At 47.0% G+C, this 15611-nt stretch overlaps 1 protein-coding gene across 4 annotated transcripts; it reads right to left on the bottom strand.

Moving 5' to 3' along the window:
- Positions 1–216: 216 nt before the first annotated feature.
- GUCA1A (guanylate cyclase activator 1A) lies at positions 217–15554 on the bottom strand. Of its 4 annotated transcripts, none has more exons than XM_025182451.3 (5): positions 15368–15554; positions 10247–10794; positions 5133–5282; positions 4361–4451; positions 217–3802 (listed from the first exon to the last, which is right to left on the bottom strand). In XM_025182451.3, exons 2-5 carry the CDS (start codon positions 10442–10444, stop codon positions 3642–3644), a joined length of 600 nt encoding a protein of 199 aa, XP_025038236.1. In that variant the 5' UTR covers positions 10445–10794; positions 15368–15554; the 3' UTR covers positions 217–3641. The 4 variants fall into 4 exon arrangements, with proteins under 4 accessions (XP_025038236.1, XP_025038237.1, XP_075766172.1 ...); XM_025182452.3 differs by having other exon boundaries at positions 10247–10600; XM_075910057.2 differs by having other exon boundaries at positions 10247–10561.
- Between the last annotated feature and the right edge of the window lie 57 nt (positions 15555–15611).

The following is a 15611-nucleotide window of genomic DNA, read 5'->3' as shown; positions in this document are numbered from 1 at the left end:
CTGCCCTAGTTGTTTGCCAGCTGGACTATCTCTCTAGTCCCAACTAGCTCCAGCTGGCCTCTTTTCTGCTAGCTCCGGCTCCGGGCCTGCGTCCTGGTGTTAAAGGGCCAGTGCAGGGCAGGCGCCCTGTCACAGTGGAGTACCAAAGTTGTTGATGGGCGAGTGCTCGGAGATTGATTTGTTGCATCTAAGCAGCCAAGATAAATCGACCCCGGTGGACCAATCACTGCAGCATCGATCCTCTTTGTAACAGAGGCAAGACCTTAGAAGTGGACACCCACTGGTTTCAAAGCACTCTAAACCCCATTTGTTATTCCCAGAGCTCAGGCACCTGCCTTGTGAAGTTGGAGGGCATTCTGGCTACCAGCATGCAAAAAAATAAACCAGAGGGTGTCACCCTCTGATCTAGACAGTGCTTGGTCCTGTCTTGAGGGCAGGGGACTGGACTTGATGACCTCTCAAGGTCCCTTCCTGTTCTAGTGTTCTAGGATTCTATGATTCTCACTCACAAATGTCTATATTCAAGAAGCAGTGGCCAGATCACACATGTAAACATCCCCACAGCAGCTGGAAACTGGAGACCAGATTGTTAGTCTTCACAAATCGTGTGTGTGTGTGTGTGTGTGTGTGTGTGTGTGCGCGCGCCAACAACCTTTTCTAAAGGTATTTGCCAAACATTATGTTATACTGTAGTTGGCTTAGCTAGAGAGGTTGTATGCCTCTGGATTTTTCCCCTTCCAAATTTTTTGTAAGAATCATTAATGAGGTTGAAATCTTCTGTGAAAAAGCTCTTCCCCCTGCCTATAAAATTGGGCCAATTAGTAGAGTTACACTGGTGTAAATCCAGAATAACAGAGAACAAAATTTGGCTCATTGGGATCAATAGTCAACTAGGAAAGTATTCTGCAAGACCAAAGAGTAGACACTATTTCATTGCCCTTTCTGTACAGAGGAGACATACACAGGTGTTTCTACGGGCACAAGAAGTCACTGTCATGGCTGCCTTTTCAAATTCCTTTCTGGACAAACAGGGCCATGCAAGTATTCAGACACTAGCAAAAAGGCACATTTATGTTTGGTTTTTGGTTTTTTACATTTTAAAAGGAAGAAAAAAAGTCCCTACTGTCAACACTTATTTTTCCAGCTCATGCTGTAGGGGTTTATTAACTGTGCATTGTCTTTAGTTTAAAGACAGCCTCAAACCAAAGGATGAGGGACATAACCTCATTGGGCTCATCTGTTTACATGGCAAGCATCAGGGCTACTACTACCAAAGGGCAGTTGTCTCAACGTACCTATGGAAGGAGAGGACCCAGATAATTTCCCCAGGGGTTGTGGAATCCCCTCTATTAGGGAGTTACGGTGGGTCTGTGATGGGGTAAGCCAGCCCCGCACTGAACTCACATTGGCTATGTCTACACTGGCGGGTTCTTGCGCAAGAACGGCCGTTCTTCCACAGAGGATCCACACTGCCCGCCCGCTCTTGCGCAAGAAAATTGACAGTAAAGTGTGGGAAGAGAGGACTTCTTGCGCAAGAGCTATGCTCTTTTCTAACAAGCTCTTGCGCAAGAGGGCAGTGTGGATGTGCAGCAGGGGTTTCTTGCGCAAGAAGGCCCTATGGCTAAAATGTCCATCAGCGCTTTCTTGCACAAGACAGCATCCACACTGCCATGGATGCTCTTGTGCAAAAGCACATGGCAATGTAGACGTATTCTTGCACAGGAGTTCTTGCACAAGAACCGGCTAGTGTAGTCATAGCCACAGGGTTTAGTCAGGTTACCCTGTCTAAAGGAGCTCTGGCCCCATGACCCTGCTGGGCATGCTCAGCTTGTAGCCCAGCTATAAAAGCCTGTGAAGAAGGTCAATCTCAGCTGACTGCTGGAGGAGAAGGACCTCAGAGGGGAGCTCCTGCCCAGCATCAGCCAACCGCCCGGAGGGGAGACAGCCGAGCCACTCATGCGCGTTGGGACGACTCCACTGGTGTCTACGGGGAAGGAACAGCCCCTGGGGTATTAGAGGACCCAGAAAGAATGTGGGAGGAGAACTTGTCAGACCACGTAGGAAGTGGCTGGGAGGGTGCAGGAGCAGACCTTGGCGCATTTCGGCCGGATTCCCCGCCAAGGGAATGGTGGGCCATCCTGTCACTCACAGGGACCTGGGCCAGGACTCGGTGGAATAGGGTGGGCCTGGGTCCCCCTACTAGGGGTGTCGTTCTTCCCCCTCTCTCCCCAGCGACTTGCCATCGCAGACCTTTCAGCCCTGCCTTAAAGGGCCAACCGGTGACTCCAGAGACTCCGGCCAGCGGGCCCTGCCTTAAAGGGCCACCCGGTGACTTTGCGTAAAGACCTGGGCCAGGGGCCTTGTGTTAAAGGAAGTTTATATAGAGTCTCAAGGCACTACCCCTGCCCACTGGAGGGAGCAGGAAAGTTAGCCCTGTGACAGGGTCAAAGCAAAAGAGATTAGACTGGCCACTCTCAAGAGTCAATTTTTGCTCCACAGCCCATTATCCCTCTGGGCAGATTTCACCCAGGTTAAAATACACTTCAAGAGGAACGTTAACACAAAACCCATGCCCCACTATTCCGCTAGAGTCAAGCTCTGCCTAAGAGCCCTGAATTTCACCCTCTCGTTTGAGTTGTGAAGTGATTTGCTGAAGCAACTTGTTGAAGCAACATCGGGCTCTCCTGCCACTTCACTACATATAATTTGCTTAGGTGACCAGCTCCCTTTTATTCCTTTCAAAGGCATAATAAGGAGACAAATTATCCTGTCAAAAAGATTGGGTTTGTTTTCCTTGTCACGTATGTGACCCGGGATACTGCTCTGTGCGCATGTGTGTGTTTTATTTTACTCTGAGTCTACATCTAGACTACGTCCCTTTTTCGTAAAAAGGGATGTAAATTAGACGTATCACAATTTTTATGCTAATGAAGTGGGGGAGATTTAAATCCCCACTTCATTCGCATAAAAATGGCTACCGCTTTTTTTCCGCACGGAGCTTTGTCGGAAAAAAGCGCCAGTCTAGATGCTGATCTTGCAGAAAATAAAGCCTTTTCCGAAAGATCCCTTATGCCTTATTTCATAGAGCCTTGGTGTTAAAGAAGGCAGGTCTAAGAGTTAAGTGAACACCTTGTGGGGCCCCTTGCACGGGGCTGAATTTCTACTCCGCAGCAACGCGCCTTCTGAAAGTGTTGCGACACTGCTCTCGCCTTCCTGGAACACATTCTTCTCTTCTCTCCCGGAACAAGAGCAGCCCCATCCAGAGGCACCCAGCTGGCACAAGGCCCGGGAGGCACCATTCGGGAAATCCCCGGCATCATTTGATTCCAGAGCAATGAGCCGGCTCGGCAGCTAGTGCTCTTTAAATGCTGATCTCTCCCTTTTACGGAGGCAGCAGTGGTGGCCACGGCTGCCAGGGCAGCCTTCCCCCAATGCCGAATAGCTCCTGTCACTGCTGGACTGCATGGCAATTGGTGTCACGTGTTTGGAGGCGCTCCTGCCTCCCCGGCGAGGGTGATATTCTCACATAGGATGCTCTTGTCATGGGGGCAGTAGCACAGCTTGCCAATTTCCCCACCCGCACCCCCGTTTTTTAATACTGTTGGACAATAACATGAAAGGTTTTTTTTTTAAAGAACTGTCTATTTCGCTGCCTTGTCCGTCTCCTCCGCGGCCTGCGGGTTCTTCCCGTCGTTCTGGATCATCCGGACAATGTGCGTCAGGTCCAAGCTTCGGGTGAGGATTTCAAGGAGCACCTCGTCCTTCTGGACTCCCTCCATAAACTCCTCCAAGGAGAGCTCGCCTGTGGGCAGGGACACAGGCAAAGAGGGGTCTGTTAAATCCTTCACCCGCTTCCGCTGACTCCACCTACCTTCAGAGCAAGACCCAGAGGAACTACGTGGACACAACATAAGAAAGGGTGAGCCAAGGTTCTCAGCCCCCTGCCAAATAAAGTTCAACTATCTGTGCAACATCCTCTCCACAGATCCAGTCGCTTGCTAAATCCCACCTTCTCCCCAGCCACTCCGAATAGAGACAGCTTGCTGCATGCCCAGATGGTTAGTGGACAAAGGACCTTCTAACCTACGATTAAAAGTAGGCAATGTGTGAACACTTAGAGTTCAGGGAAGGGGAATGGGAGAGAAGGAAACGGACAGGTTACCCAGTGCCAGTTTCTTGTTTGTTGAGACACTGAACAAAATTTAGAAGGACTGAAGGCTAGATTTCCCCTCCCATCCTAAAGCTTATGGGCCAGATCTTCAGCTCTCTTTTTTGGGCTCGCCAGGAGTTTGTAGTAATTTGGCAGGAAGAATTATAGTTAGGGGGTTTCTAGTCAGAGCAGTGCTCTCTCCATCCCTACCGTCTCCGTTGATATCGATTTTATTGAACACCATGTCTGTGAATTCCTCCGCTGTCATTGTTTCATTACATCGGTTAATGGCTCGAATAGCCTGGAGGCAGAGAAGGACAGAAAGAACATGTATCGAGCATGTTGTGTAGATTGATAAATCCCTGGACAGTGAGTAACGAAGGGGTGTAGTATAAATTACCAAATTTTCATCCAGTGGGGGATGGGTCCTCTACCAAGTACATTCAGAAAAAGATTCAAATCAATTTAACCTACATTAAGTCCATTAAAAGATTAAGTAGTTACAGAGGCGCACTGGGATAATTCACAGACATTTGACCTCTGGAAATCCTGCCTCAAATCCTTAGCTTCAATTAAAGGGCCAGTCTCAGCCTCGTCTTAAATGAATGTATTTAAACAGGCTGGCCTGGACTGCTGTAGGTGACACCTGGAAGTTCACCGGGAGATTTGTAGAGGCCCAGGGGATTCCAGTCCATCAGAACAGCCGCCGGGACAACACCTGGCTTGGCACGAGCCACTGCACAACGTCCCAGGTCACACCCAATTGAGCCTGCAGGTCCTTTTCCCTAGCATTGTGAGTGGACTACAGAGTTGGCCAATCCTTGCTAATTTGCCAGTTGACTGAACGCAATTACCTCGCTGGCTTGGAATGTCCTTCCTCTGGGCATGCGTCCTTGTGGCCTTTCTTTGAATATTTGTCTAATGGCTGATCTCCAAGGCGCTAGGACAATACAGTTACGGGCTGAGCGGAAATTTTTCTCACCTTGATGATATTCAGTAATTCTCCTCGGTCAATGCAACCATTCCCATCCACGTCATACAGCTTGAAATACCATCTCAGCTTCTGTTCCACTTTTCCCTTCAGGACCAGGCTCAGAGCTGCCACGTACTCCATGAAATCAATGTAGCCATCCTAAAAAACAAAAGAACAGGGCTATCTCAGAGGCCAGGAGGAGTCAGAGAGTCATGGCTTTAAAGGTTCTGCCTGGCATTGGAACAGCTGACTGCATGTGTGTAATAAAACTGGGATATTACTTACCTTTCTCTAACTACTGGAACAAATCCTAAGCTGGTGTATATTGGCTGTAGTTCCTGCAAAGTCAATAAACGATGTAATTTATACATGCTGAGGATCTGGCCCAGTAAGTGTAGAAGCACTTTCAAATAGAATCATAAGACTGGAAGGAAGCTCAAGAGGTCATCAAGTCCAGTCCCCTCGCTCATGGCAGGACTAAGCACCATCTAGACACTCCCTGAAAGCAGGTATTTAGTCTACTTTTAAATCTCCAGTGATGGAGATTCCACAACCTCCCTAGGCAATTTATCCCAGTGCTTACCCACCCTGACAGTTAGGAAGCTTTCTAATGTCCAACTTAAGCTTCGCTTGCTGCAATTTAAGCCTATTGCTTTTTGTCCTATCACCAGAGGTTTAGGAGAGTAATTTTTCTCCCTCCTCCTTATAACAACTTTTTAGGTACTCGAAAACTGCTATAATGTCCCCTCTAAGTCATCTCTTTTTCAGACTAAACAAACCCAATTCTTTCAGTCTTCCCTCATAGGTCATGTTGTTTAGACCTTTAATCACTTTTGTTGCTCTTCTCTCGACCTCCAATTTCTCCACATCTTTCCTGAAACATGGCATCCAGAACCGGACACAATATTACAGTTAAGGCCTAATCCATGCAGAGTAAAGCAGAAGAATTACTCCTCGGCTATGTCTACACTGGCAGCTTCTTGTGCAAGAACAGCCCTTCTTGAGCAAAAACGTGCCTGCTGTGTACACTGCAAGAGTGTTCTTGCGCAAGTAAATTTACAGTCTAGCGTTGTAAAACAGGGCTTCTTCTGGAAGAGTTATTCTTCTCCTCATGAGGAATAAGCCCTCTTGCACAAGAGCTCTTCCACAAGAGAGCAGTGTAGACAGGCAACATGAATTTCTTGCGCAAGAAACCCCTATGGCTAAAATGGCCATCAGAGCTTTCTTGCGCAAGAGAGCGTCCACACTGCCATGGATGCTCTTGCGCAAAAGCACATGCCAGTGTGGACACACTCTTGTGGAAGATTTTCTGCACAAGAACTCTTCCACAAAAGAGTTCTTGCACAAGAAGCCGCCAGTGTAGACGTAGCCCTCATGTTTTGCTTACAACACTCATACTAATACATCCCAGAATGCTGTTTGCTTTGTTTGTGACAATGTGGCACTGTTGACTCATATTTAGCTTGTGGTTCGCTATCAGAGCTCCTTCCTAGATAGTCACTTCCCATTTTGTGTGTGTGCAACCAATCAGTCCTGCCTAAGTGGAGTACTTTGTATTTGTCCTTATTGAATTTCATCCTATTCACCTCAGACCATTCCCTCAGTTTGTCCAGATAATTTTGAATTATAATCATGTCCTCTAAAGCACTTGCAACCACTCCCAACTTGATATCACCCATAAACCTTGTAAGTGTACTCTCTGCTATTATCTAAATCATTAATAAAGATATTGAGCAGAAGCAGACCCAGAACTAATCCCTGGGGAACCCCACTGGTTATGCCTTCCCAGCATGATTGAACCATTAATTACTACGCTCTGTAAACGATTATCCAACCAGTTATGCAGCCACCCTTATAGTAGCTCTATCTAGGTTGTATTGCCCTAGTTTGTTAATGAGAAGGGCATGCAAGACCGTATCGAAAGTCTACATATTATGACATCTACCACTTCCCCCCATCTACAAGGCTTGTTACCCCACCATAGAAAGCTATCAGATTGGTTTGACATGATTTGTTCTTGACAAGTCCATGCTGGATTTGTCAAGATCACCTTATTTTCTTCCATAATATCACCTTATTATTTTTCATATGTTTGCAAATGGATTCCTTAATTACTTGCTCCATTTCTTTCCTGGTACAGAAGTTAATACAACTAGTCTATAATTTCCTGGGTTGTCCTTATTTCCTTATTTATATATGGACACTATATTTGCCCCTTTTCAGTCTTCGGGCATCTCTCCCATATTCTATGATTTTTCAAAGATAATCGCTAATGACTCCGATATCGCCTCAGTCACCTCCTTGAGTATTCTAGGCTACATTTAATCAGGCGCTGGAGACTTGAAGACATCTAACTTGCCTAAGTAGTTTTTAACTTGTTCTTTCCCTATTTTCAGTTCTGAACCTCCCCCATTTCACTGGCATTCACTGTGTTAGGTGTCGAGTCACATTTAACCTTGTCGGTGAAAACCAAAACAGAGAAGTCATTAAGCACGCCATTCCTTCATTTTCTGTTATTAATTTTCCCACTTTATTGAGTAACGGTCCTATCCTGTCCGTGGTCTTCCTTTTGCTTCTAATGCATTTGTAGAATTATTTTTGGTATTGATAATATTTATCTGGCCCCCATCACTGTAGTAAATGGAGCTCCTCACAATCTTTTGTGTATTTATCTTCACATCACCTCTTTGAGGGATGGTGGTGTTATTATCCCCATTGTACAGATGAGAAAACTGACCATAGACAAAGTAATTTACACAAGTTTGGAGTGAAGTCGAGAATTGAACTCAGATCTCTATGGAGAGGACCCTAACCACTAGACCATCCTTCTTCTTTACCCAAATCATTTAGTGAAAAAACATAAGCAAGTTCAGATGAATTATTTTATTAATAAATAATAATAATAAATAATATTATACAATGGACTGCAGTGATTTCTGGCCAATAGCAGTGATGGGAAACCTAGCTGTGTGTAGGTTGGCAAAATATTTATTTCCTTAATTTAAACATCTGACCAGCTTAGAAGCGAATTAAACCTAGAGAGCTAGTCTGTGCTATGGGAATCTCTTTACGCAATACAATGCTATCTCAGGGAGCAAAGAAGAACAGGCTTATCCAGATTAAATCCGATGGGTTACCCAACGCTCTCCCAGCCATGTGTCTAAGTAATTCTTTTCACTGCTAATGGGATTTGCATGCAGACGTCAAGGGAAGAAGAGAATTCACAAAGAGCATGTACCATGGAGTTCTGTACTGTAATCTTTCCCCTCTAGAAACCTGGGTCTGGCTACTTTTAGCCTCATTTTTCTGCTTAGTTACATTTGCCCCTTACTAAATCATCCCCTATAGTTAGGTGCATTCAGCTGGAGAGTCCTTAGTCCTGAGGAGGTTATAGGTCAGGACTGAGATGTATTTGCATAGCAGCTGTGCAGGAGGTGTCTTGGCTCTAAGTAGTGATCTCCAGCATTCACAACTTCTTAATTTGCCACATAGTCCCACACATACTTCACATGAAAAATGGCACATTGTACAAAATACTCAGGAATTACGGACCATCTATTGTCATGGAGTCAACCCATTGCCTCTGAGGTCCCAGTTAAAGAACAGATCATCTGCTTTATTCCACAGTCACAAAATCCTGATTAGGTATAAACAGCTGCTCAGCCTAATTACCAACCTGTATTTCCTGTCCACTGATTCATTAATGAGGTGTACATTCAAACATGGGATGCCTTAGTCAATCAATGTAAATACTGACGTAAAGACTTTCAGTAACATTTTCAAGTCTTTTAAGTACAGATGAACCTTTCTAGTCCGGCACCCTCGGGACCTGGCTGGTGCCGAACCAGAGAATTTACTGGACCACAGGAGGTCAATATTGTCTGGCAGCATCACCAACGCTTCCACTGTTTACTGGGCTCTTAGAAGTCATTTAGGGGTAAATCAGAGCTAAAGAACAGCACAGAACACTGGGAGCCAGGACTGGGGGCTGTAAACAAACTTTATGAGACTGCGTGAAACTTGGCCATACCCATAATAAGTGGACACCCAGCAAACTAATGTCATGCCAGAGCATGTATGATGCTGCACCAGAGAGCTCTGGACTAGAGAGGTTCAATCTGTACCTACAATTCAAATAATTTAAACTTTGAAAAATTGAATATTCCTTTTGGAAAGATCCCCTTGTCTTTCAGCTACATTCATATAACAGACTCATATGGGACATTCATGTCAAATATTTTCACATTAGGGATGTAATAGTGTAGTCGATTAACCAATTAATGGATAAGCAAAAGCTCATAGATTAATGCTATAGGCTACAAACATTCCCCCTCTTCCGCCAGTACATTTTTTAGCAGGCTGGCCAGCAGATCGGCTCATGCCAGACGCCCCCCCCCCGGACAGGGGCTGCTGCCACCCCGCACTGTTACCTCTGTATCAGAGGCAGCAGCATGGGGTGACAGGCAGCCCCATCCATGAGGGAAGCTGGTTTTTAAACTGGCTCCCCTCACGAACCAGCTCCTGCCTGGCACCCTGCACTGCTGCCTCTGATACAGAGGCAGCAGTGTGGAGTAAGAGGGGGCTCCTTGGGAGTGGGGCTGGAGCGCACTGGCTGCTGGTCCTGCCCCCAGGGATTACAGAATAGTCGAGTAACCAATAAGAATTCATGAGGTTAATTGACTATTCAATTAACCAATATTTAACATCTCTATTTCACATAAATATATTTCTATGAACTTGATTATCTGCCACCTTGCAAATTGTGCAGACATTGACAATGCTGTGCAAAATGCCACCAAAACTGGTTTTGGTGAGTGGAAAATTTGGATTTGGTAGTGGTTTTTAACCCCCTTGACCCAGATGCAAATGACTACAGAACACATAAGGCAATGGAAACACAGGGCATATTTATACATTATGATGATGATTTTCATTTGTATTATCATAGTACCTTAGGAACCACTAATCATGAACTAGAGCTTTAAAGCAGAAGAATCTATCTATCTATCTATCTATCTATCTATCTATCTATCTATCTATCTGTCTGTCTGTCTGTCTGTCTGTCTATCAAAACATACATACGCATAGGTACATACATATTAGACAGAGACGGTAATATTTACCTTATTAAAGTCAAATGTCTCAAACATTTGCTCAATGTATTTGTTTGATGCTGGACTCAGGTTTTTCAAGCCGAAAAACTGCTTGAACTCATGCAGGGTGAGCTGGCCCGAGGGACACTCCGTCATGAACTTCTTGTACCATTGGTGGCACTCGGTGGCACTCAGTTCTTCCACGGCTTTCCCATCCATGTTCCCCATTGCCACACAAAGAGACGGTCACGTTTTTCAGGAACAATGGAAGTTTTGTAGGCTTCTCCTTCTCGGTTGTGGGGAGTTCGGTTTGGTTTGTTTGCTTTTTTCAATTCTACTTTTTACCTTTCGGTTTCAAAAGCAGTTGATGTCCCAAGAGCAACACTAATTAGAGGAACAAAATACCCATGCACAAGATTTGTCTAGTTCACTGTCATGGGTTACAGAGCTGCCAAAGGCCCTTCTCCAGAGTGAGTTTCACACTCCCCAAAGCAAAATTAAAATTGCAAAACCCTCTTCAAACCAGGACCTGATATTTAAGTATGTGGCAAATCCTATTCCAGCCAATGAAGAACAGCCTGAGATGGGATCCCAGATGGCAGCCAGAGTTCAGGGTTAAAATAGAAAGGAGGAAAAATAAGAAACTCTTGCAGATTACAGGTAAGATTATCATGGCAGGATTTGCTCCAAGTGTAATCTCCTAATCCACTTCATTTCTGATTTTGTGTCAGCCCACGTCAGTGATGACTCTGACACTAACATCAGAACAGACAAAGGACACCGGAGGCCCTTTGTTAGACTGTCCTTTCACTTCTCCCCTCGAACTCATTATAGCCAGGAGGTTTCCAAAAGCGGCCAGCAAACGGATCCTGAAAAGACAGGCTGGGGAGAAGAACTCTCCAGAGCTTGTCACATGTCTTTCTGTGGGTTGATTTTCATGGTCTAGGTAGGACAACACCAAGGAAAGAGAATCATTCTACACACTAAACAGCCCTGCTAGCAGAGATTAAGTCCAGGAGGCAAATCTCCAATAGATAAATTGTCATAGCTCTGCTGATTTCAAAGGCACTACCACCCTTTACATCACCAGCTAAGGGTCTGCCACCACTAGAGTAAAAATAAGTAGAGCTACCTAGATTTACAACAGGCAAAGGTCTGCTCTGCAGTACGGGGCTATAAGGTGCCCCCGTATACATCTGTTCTGCACTAAAGTCACTAATGCTTGTAGGAACTGATGCGTTATAAGTTCATAGAATCACAGAGCTGGCAGAGACCTCAGGAGGTCATCAAGTCCAGCCCCCTGCCCAAGGCAGGACCAATCCCAACTAAATCAACCACTTCCCTAGGGAACCCATTCCATATCTTCACCACCCTCCTAGTGAAATAGTTTTTCCTAATATCCAGCCTAGACCTCTCGCACCGTAACTTGAGACCGCCTCTCCTTGTTCTGCCATCCATCACTACTGTGAACAGCCTCTCTCCATCCTCTTTGGAACCTCCCTTCAGGAAGTTGAAGGCTGCTCTCAAATCCCCCTCACTCTTCTCTTCTGCAGATTAAACAAACCCAAATCCCTCAGGCTCTCCTCATAGGTCATGCGCTCCAGCCCCCTCATCATTTTGGTCGCCCTCCGCTGGACCCTCTCCAATGTGTCCACATCCTTTCTATAGTGGGGGGCCCAGAATTGGACGCAATACTCCAGATGTGGCCTCAGCAGTGCCGAATAAAGGGGAATAATCACTTCTCTGGATCTGCTGGCAATGCTCCTCCTAATGTACCCTAATATGCTATTAGCCTTCTTGGCTACAAGGGCCCCCTGTTGACTCATATCCAGCTACTCATCCACTGGAATCCCCAGGTCCTTTTCTGCAGAACAGCTACTTAGCCAGTCAGTCCCCCAGTCTGTCACAATGCTTGGGATTCTTGCGTCCCAAATGCAGGACTCTGCACTTGTCCTTGTTGAACCTCATCAGATTTCTTTTGGCCCAGTCCGCTAATCTATCCAGGTCTCTCTGGACCCTATTCCTGCCCTCCAGCGTATCTACCTCTCCCCTTAGTTTAGTGTCATCTCCCATTCCCTGCTCTTAAGTCACACCAAAAAAACACAACCCAACTGGCACAAATGAAAGTCAGGTGCAGGAAAAAAATTCCCCACTTTAAGATTTTTTGCTATAAGTCCAAGTGTACTTGGACCGTATCTTAGACTTAGGGTACATCTAGACTACATGCCTCTGGCGACAGAGGCATGTAGGTTAGACTGCCCGGCATAGGAAAATGAAGCGGCAATTTAAATAACCGCCGCTTCATTTAAATTTAAATGGCTGCCACGCTGAGCCAATCAGCTGTTTGTCCCTCCTGGAGGGAGGTCGACAAATGCCTTTGATGTCGACCATGGAGCGTCCAGACTACCGCGCTGAGCCAACAAACAGCTGATTGGCTCAGCACGGCAGCCATTTAAATTTAAATGAAGCAGCGATTATTTAAATCGCCGCTTCCTTTTCCTATGCCAGGTAGTCTAACCTACATGCCTCTGTCGCCAGAGGCATGTAGTGTAGATGTACCCCAACAGTGAGGACGGCCTGTACTCAAATATTTTTCTCTTCTACACACAGCAATTTCTGCACATGGCCTCATGCTTCTTTCCTTGCATTTATGCAGTTATGAATAATAAAAGAAAGGCTCCGAATTAAAGGTGTACAGATTGGTTACCCTTCACCAACTCTTTGTCAAGGACATTTTCCAGAAGCGTGACAATGGGCAGCAGAAACGCCCAGCGGGGCAAACATCAGTGAAAAATCTGGAAGAATAAAATAAGGCTGAACACAGGGGTAGAGGGTGGACAGAAATATTAGGAGGCTTGATATGGGAACGTGCAGCCGCAAAACTTTTCCCAGTCAGCTACAAAGCAAACTGTGCTAACCAGGAAGAGGGTGCGGAGAGCTCTTCTCGTCCGCGTGCCTTACAGGGCTTTGCAAACATTAGTCCGTTAAACCTCCCAGTCCCTCCCAAGACAGAGTGGTAGTATTTTTCCAGTTTTTACATATGGAAGAAACCAAGCTACGCAAAAGTGATTCAGAGGCACCATCAGCCATAGGACCCAGGGTCTGATTCTCCATCAGCAACTTTAACCATTGGACTGCACATGTTCCTCACACTTGCAATGGGACCAGAAGCCCTGACCACCTCCTACACTGCATACCTGCCTTGTCTGCCGGTGATGGAAGCAGCATGGCTCTGCCGAACACCTCCCTCCACTTTCTTCCCTGAGCTATTTATGGCACAGATGGTTCCCGGCCCTTCCAGGGAGAAGGAATGCACAAGACACGTTCCTCCCTTGTGCAACCAATGTCAGGGCCTGGAACGAATGCATTCTCTGCACAACAACCCCAGAGGGGGGCAATACCCCGAGAGGGGGAAGAAGATGTAGGGCCAAGGGTTCCTTCTGCCTTTGCCAGGAGGAAACACCGGCCCGATGGAAGAGCCAACAGCACTCCCAGAAAGGTAATAGAGTGACCTTCCTCTGCATGCCACCTGTGGAATTCCCTAGTTGCCTACACCTCTTCCTACTCATGGGCAGTAGGATGCACCTTGGGAAGGGCCCACTCTGTCTGCAGGGCACTACAAAGCACTTCCTGCGCCATGAGTGACAGAACTGGGTGACTTATGCAAGAGGGATTAATATCCAGGGCAAGGAAACACCTCATGCTGCTGGACGAATTACTTTTGGCTTTGGGAATCAAGGGCAACCCGTACAGATGGGCTGCTACAAGCACCATTTAGGGTCAAATTTCTGCCGTGGGTTACACCTACAACATCCACTTACTCAAATCCAGGTTCAATGGAATTACTCCGGGTTTGCAAAGAGGGAACAGATTGGGCCTCGGGTTCACAGTGCTAGGGGACTGCCCTCTAAAAAGCAAAAGAGGTCTTGGCTCCTGACTGGACTTACAAGGGAGGACGGGGAGCGGGGAATTTACCATTCCCCACTGCTGTGTCCTAGCGTGGCCTCGGCCTGTAAGCTGTCTGCTCGGCATGAGGGTACTCATCACGCTGGCAAACCCCAGTCCCCAATGATGAATGGAAGGCAGAGGCTGGACCTGAGAGATACACAGACAGCCAAAAATAAGCTACTAACAAAAGGAAGTGAGGGCTTGTACCGCAAGAGACACCGGCGTGCTAACAGTATATGAAATACCAATGCTTTGTATGAGCGTCCCCTGGAGAGACTCAGGTCCCCTGGGAAACAGCCTTCACACTCATATTCGGCGCTAAAGGGGCAACGTATGAAGCAAACGGAGGCAACTGCTCCCCTGTGCAGTCTTGACAGCCCTTGGAAGCTAAGCTGTTACAGCACTAAACACAAACGAGCTTTCTGCCTCCCTGAGCACAATGCCAGACCATGTCTGCCAGGCCTAGCAATGAAGGGGTTCTTATGGTCCCCAGAGTCAGACAAAGACTTAGGGAAACCAAACCAAGAGACCAATTCCATACGTCCTCGGTTGTACACCGAGCCAGCTCGCTCTGGGGCGAGACTTCTGGAGTTTAGTCTGTTGTGGCTCCAGGAGAATTCCTATTTCATGTACCTCACTCTTGAGTGTCAGTGCTTCAATTTAAAGGGTCATGCCCATGACCCAACATAATGTGACTGCAGTGTGGGCTCCGGGGTGGGGCTGAGGATGGGAGCTTTGGGATATAGGAGGGGGCTCCTGCTTTGGAGGGTCAGGGCTGGGGTAGAAGGGGCTTGCCTTGAATGGCTCCCAGGCAGCGGTGCAGCGGGGGTACTAAGGCAGCTTCCTGCCTCTCCTGGCACCACAGACCATGCTGTGGCCCAGAAGCAGCCAGCAGCAGGTTCCCAGCCAATGGGAGAGTGAAGCTGGTGCTCAGGGCAGTGGCAGAGTGGGGAGCCCTGTGTGCTCTCCCTCCCACACACATCTAGGAGCCGGGTCTGCTGCCGGCCGCTTCTGGGGCACAGCACAATCTGCAGTGACAGGACAGGCAGGGAGCTGCCTTAGCCCCCTCACTGGTCACCTGATCCCCCTGCAGCAACAAGACCCAGCGCCTGGCATTCCACCATCCGGTACTGGGCCACAACCCCTAGTTTGAAAAACGCTGCTCTAGGCAACATATTTCTCAGAGAACAGCACATTCATCACCTGGATCAGTTCACCCAAGCTAATGGCATCTTCTCTAACGCCCGTCTGCACTCCATTGCTCTCATAGGCACCAGCTGTAATTTTAATATGCGCCATTAAATGTGCCCTCTCGTGGCTAGTTTGGGTAACTTAACTGCAGCGGTAGGATTACACTGTTACACGGCATTCTGGGAGGAGCTGTGCAGCGATTATGATAGTCATTTGCTATGCAGCTGTGAAAGCTTAGCTCCTGCAGTATCTCCCC

The sequence above is a fragment of the Pelodiscus sinensis genome, chromosome 27 (assembly GCF_052426305.1).
Source record: "Pelodiscus sinensis isolate ZL-2025 chromosome 27, ASM5242630v1, whole genome shotgun sequence".
NCBI lineage: Eukaryota > Metazoa > Chordata > Testudines > Trionychidae > Pelodiscus > Pelodiscus sinensis.
Note: the sequence above shows the minus strand (reverse complement) of the source record. Positions and strands in the feature narration are given on the sequence as shown.

Excerpts from the sequence above, each read along its gene's own strand:
- GUCA1A (XM_025182451.3), bottom strand. The coding sequence starts at position 10,444 with ATGGGGAACATGGATGGGAAAGCCGTGGAAGAACTGAGTGCCACCGAG. Across the intron at positions 4,452-5,132 it reads AATTACTGAATATCATCAAG|GCTATTCGAGCCATTAACCG; the intron begins GTGAGAAAAATT and ends CTCTGCCTCCAG. Across the intron at positions 3,803-4,360 it reads AATCGATATCAACGGAGACG|GCGAGCTCTCCTTGGAGGAG; the intron begins GTAGGGATGGAG and ends CCCTGCCCACAG.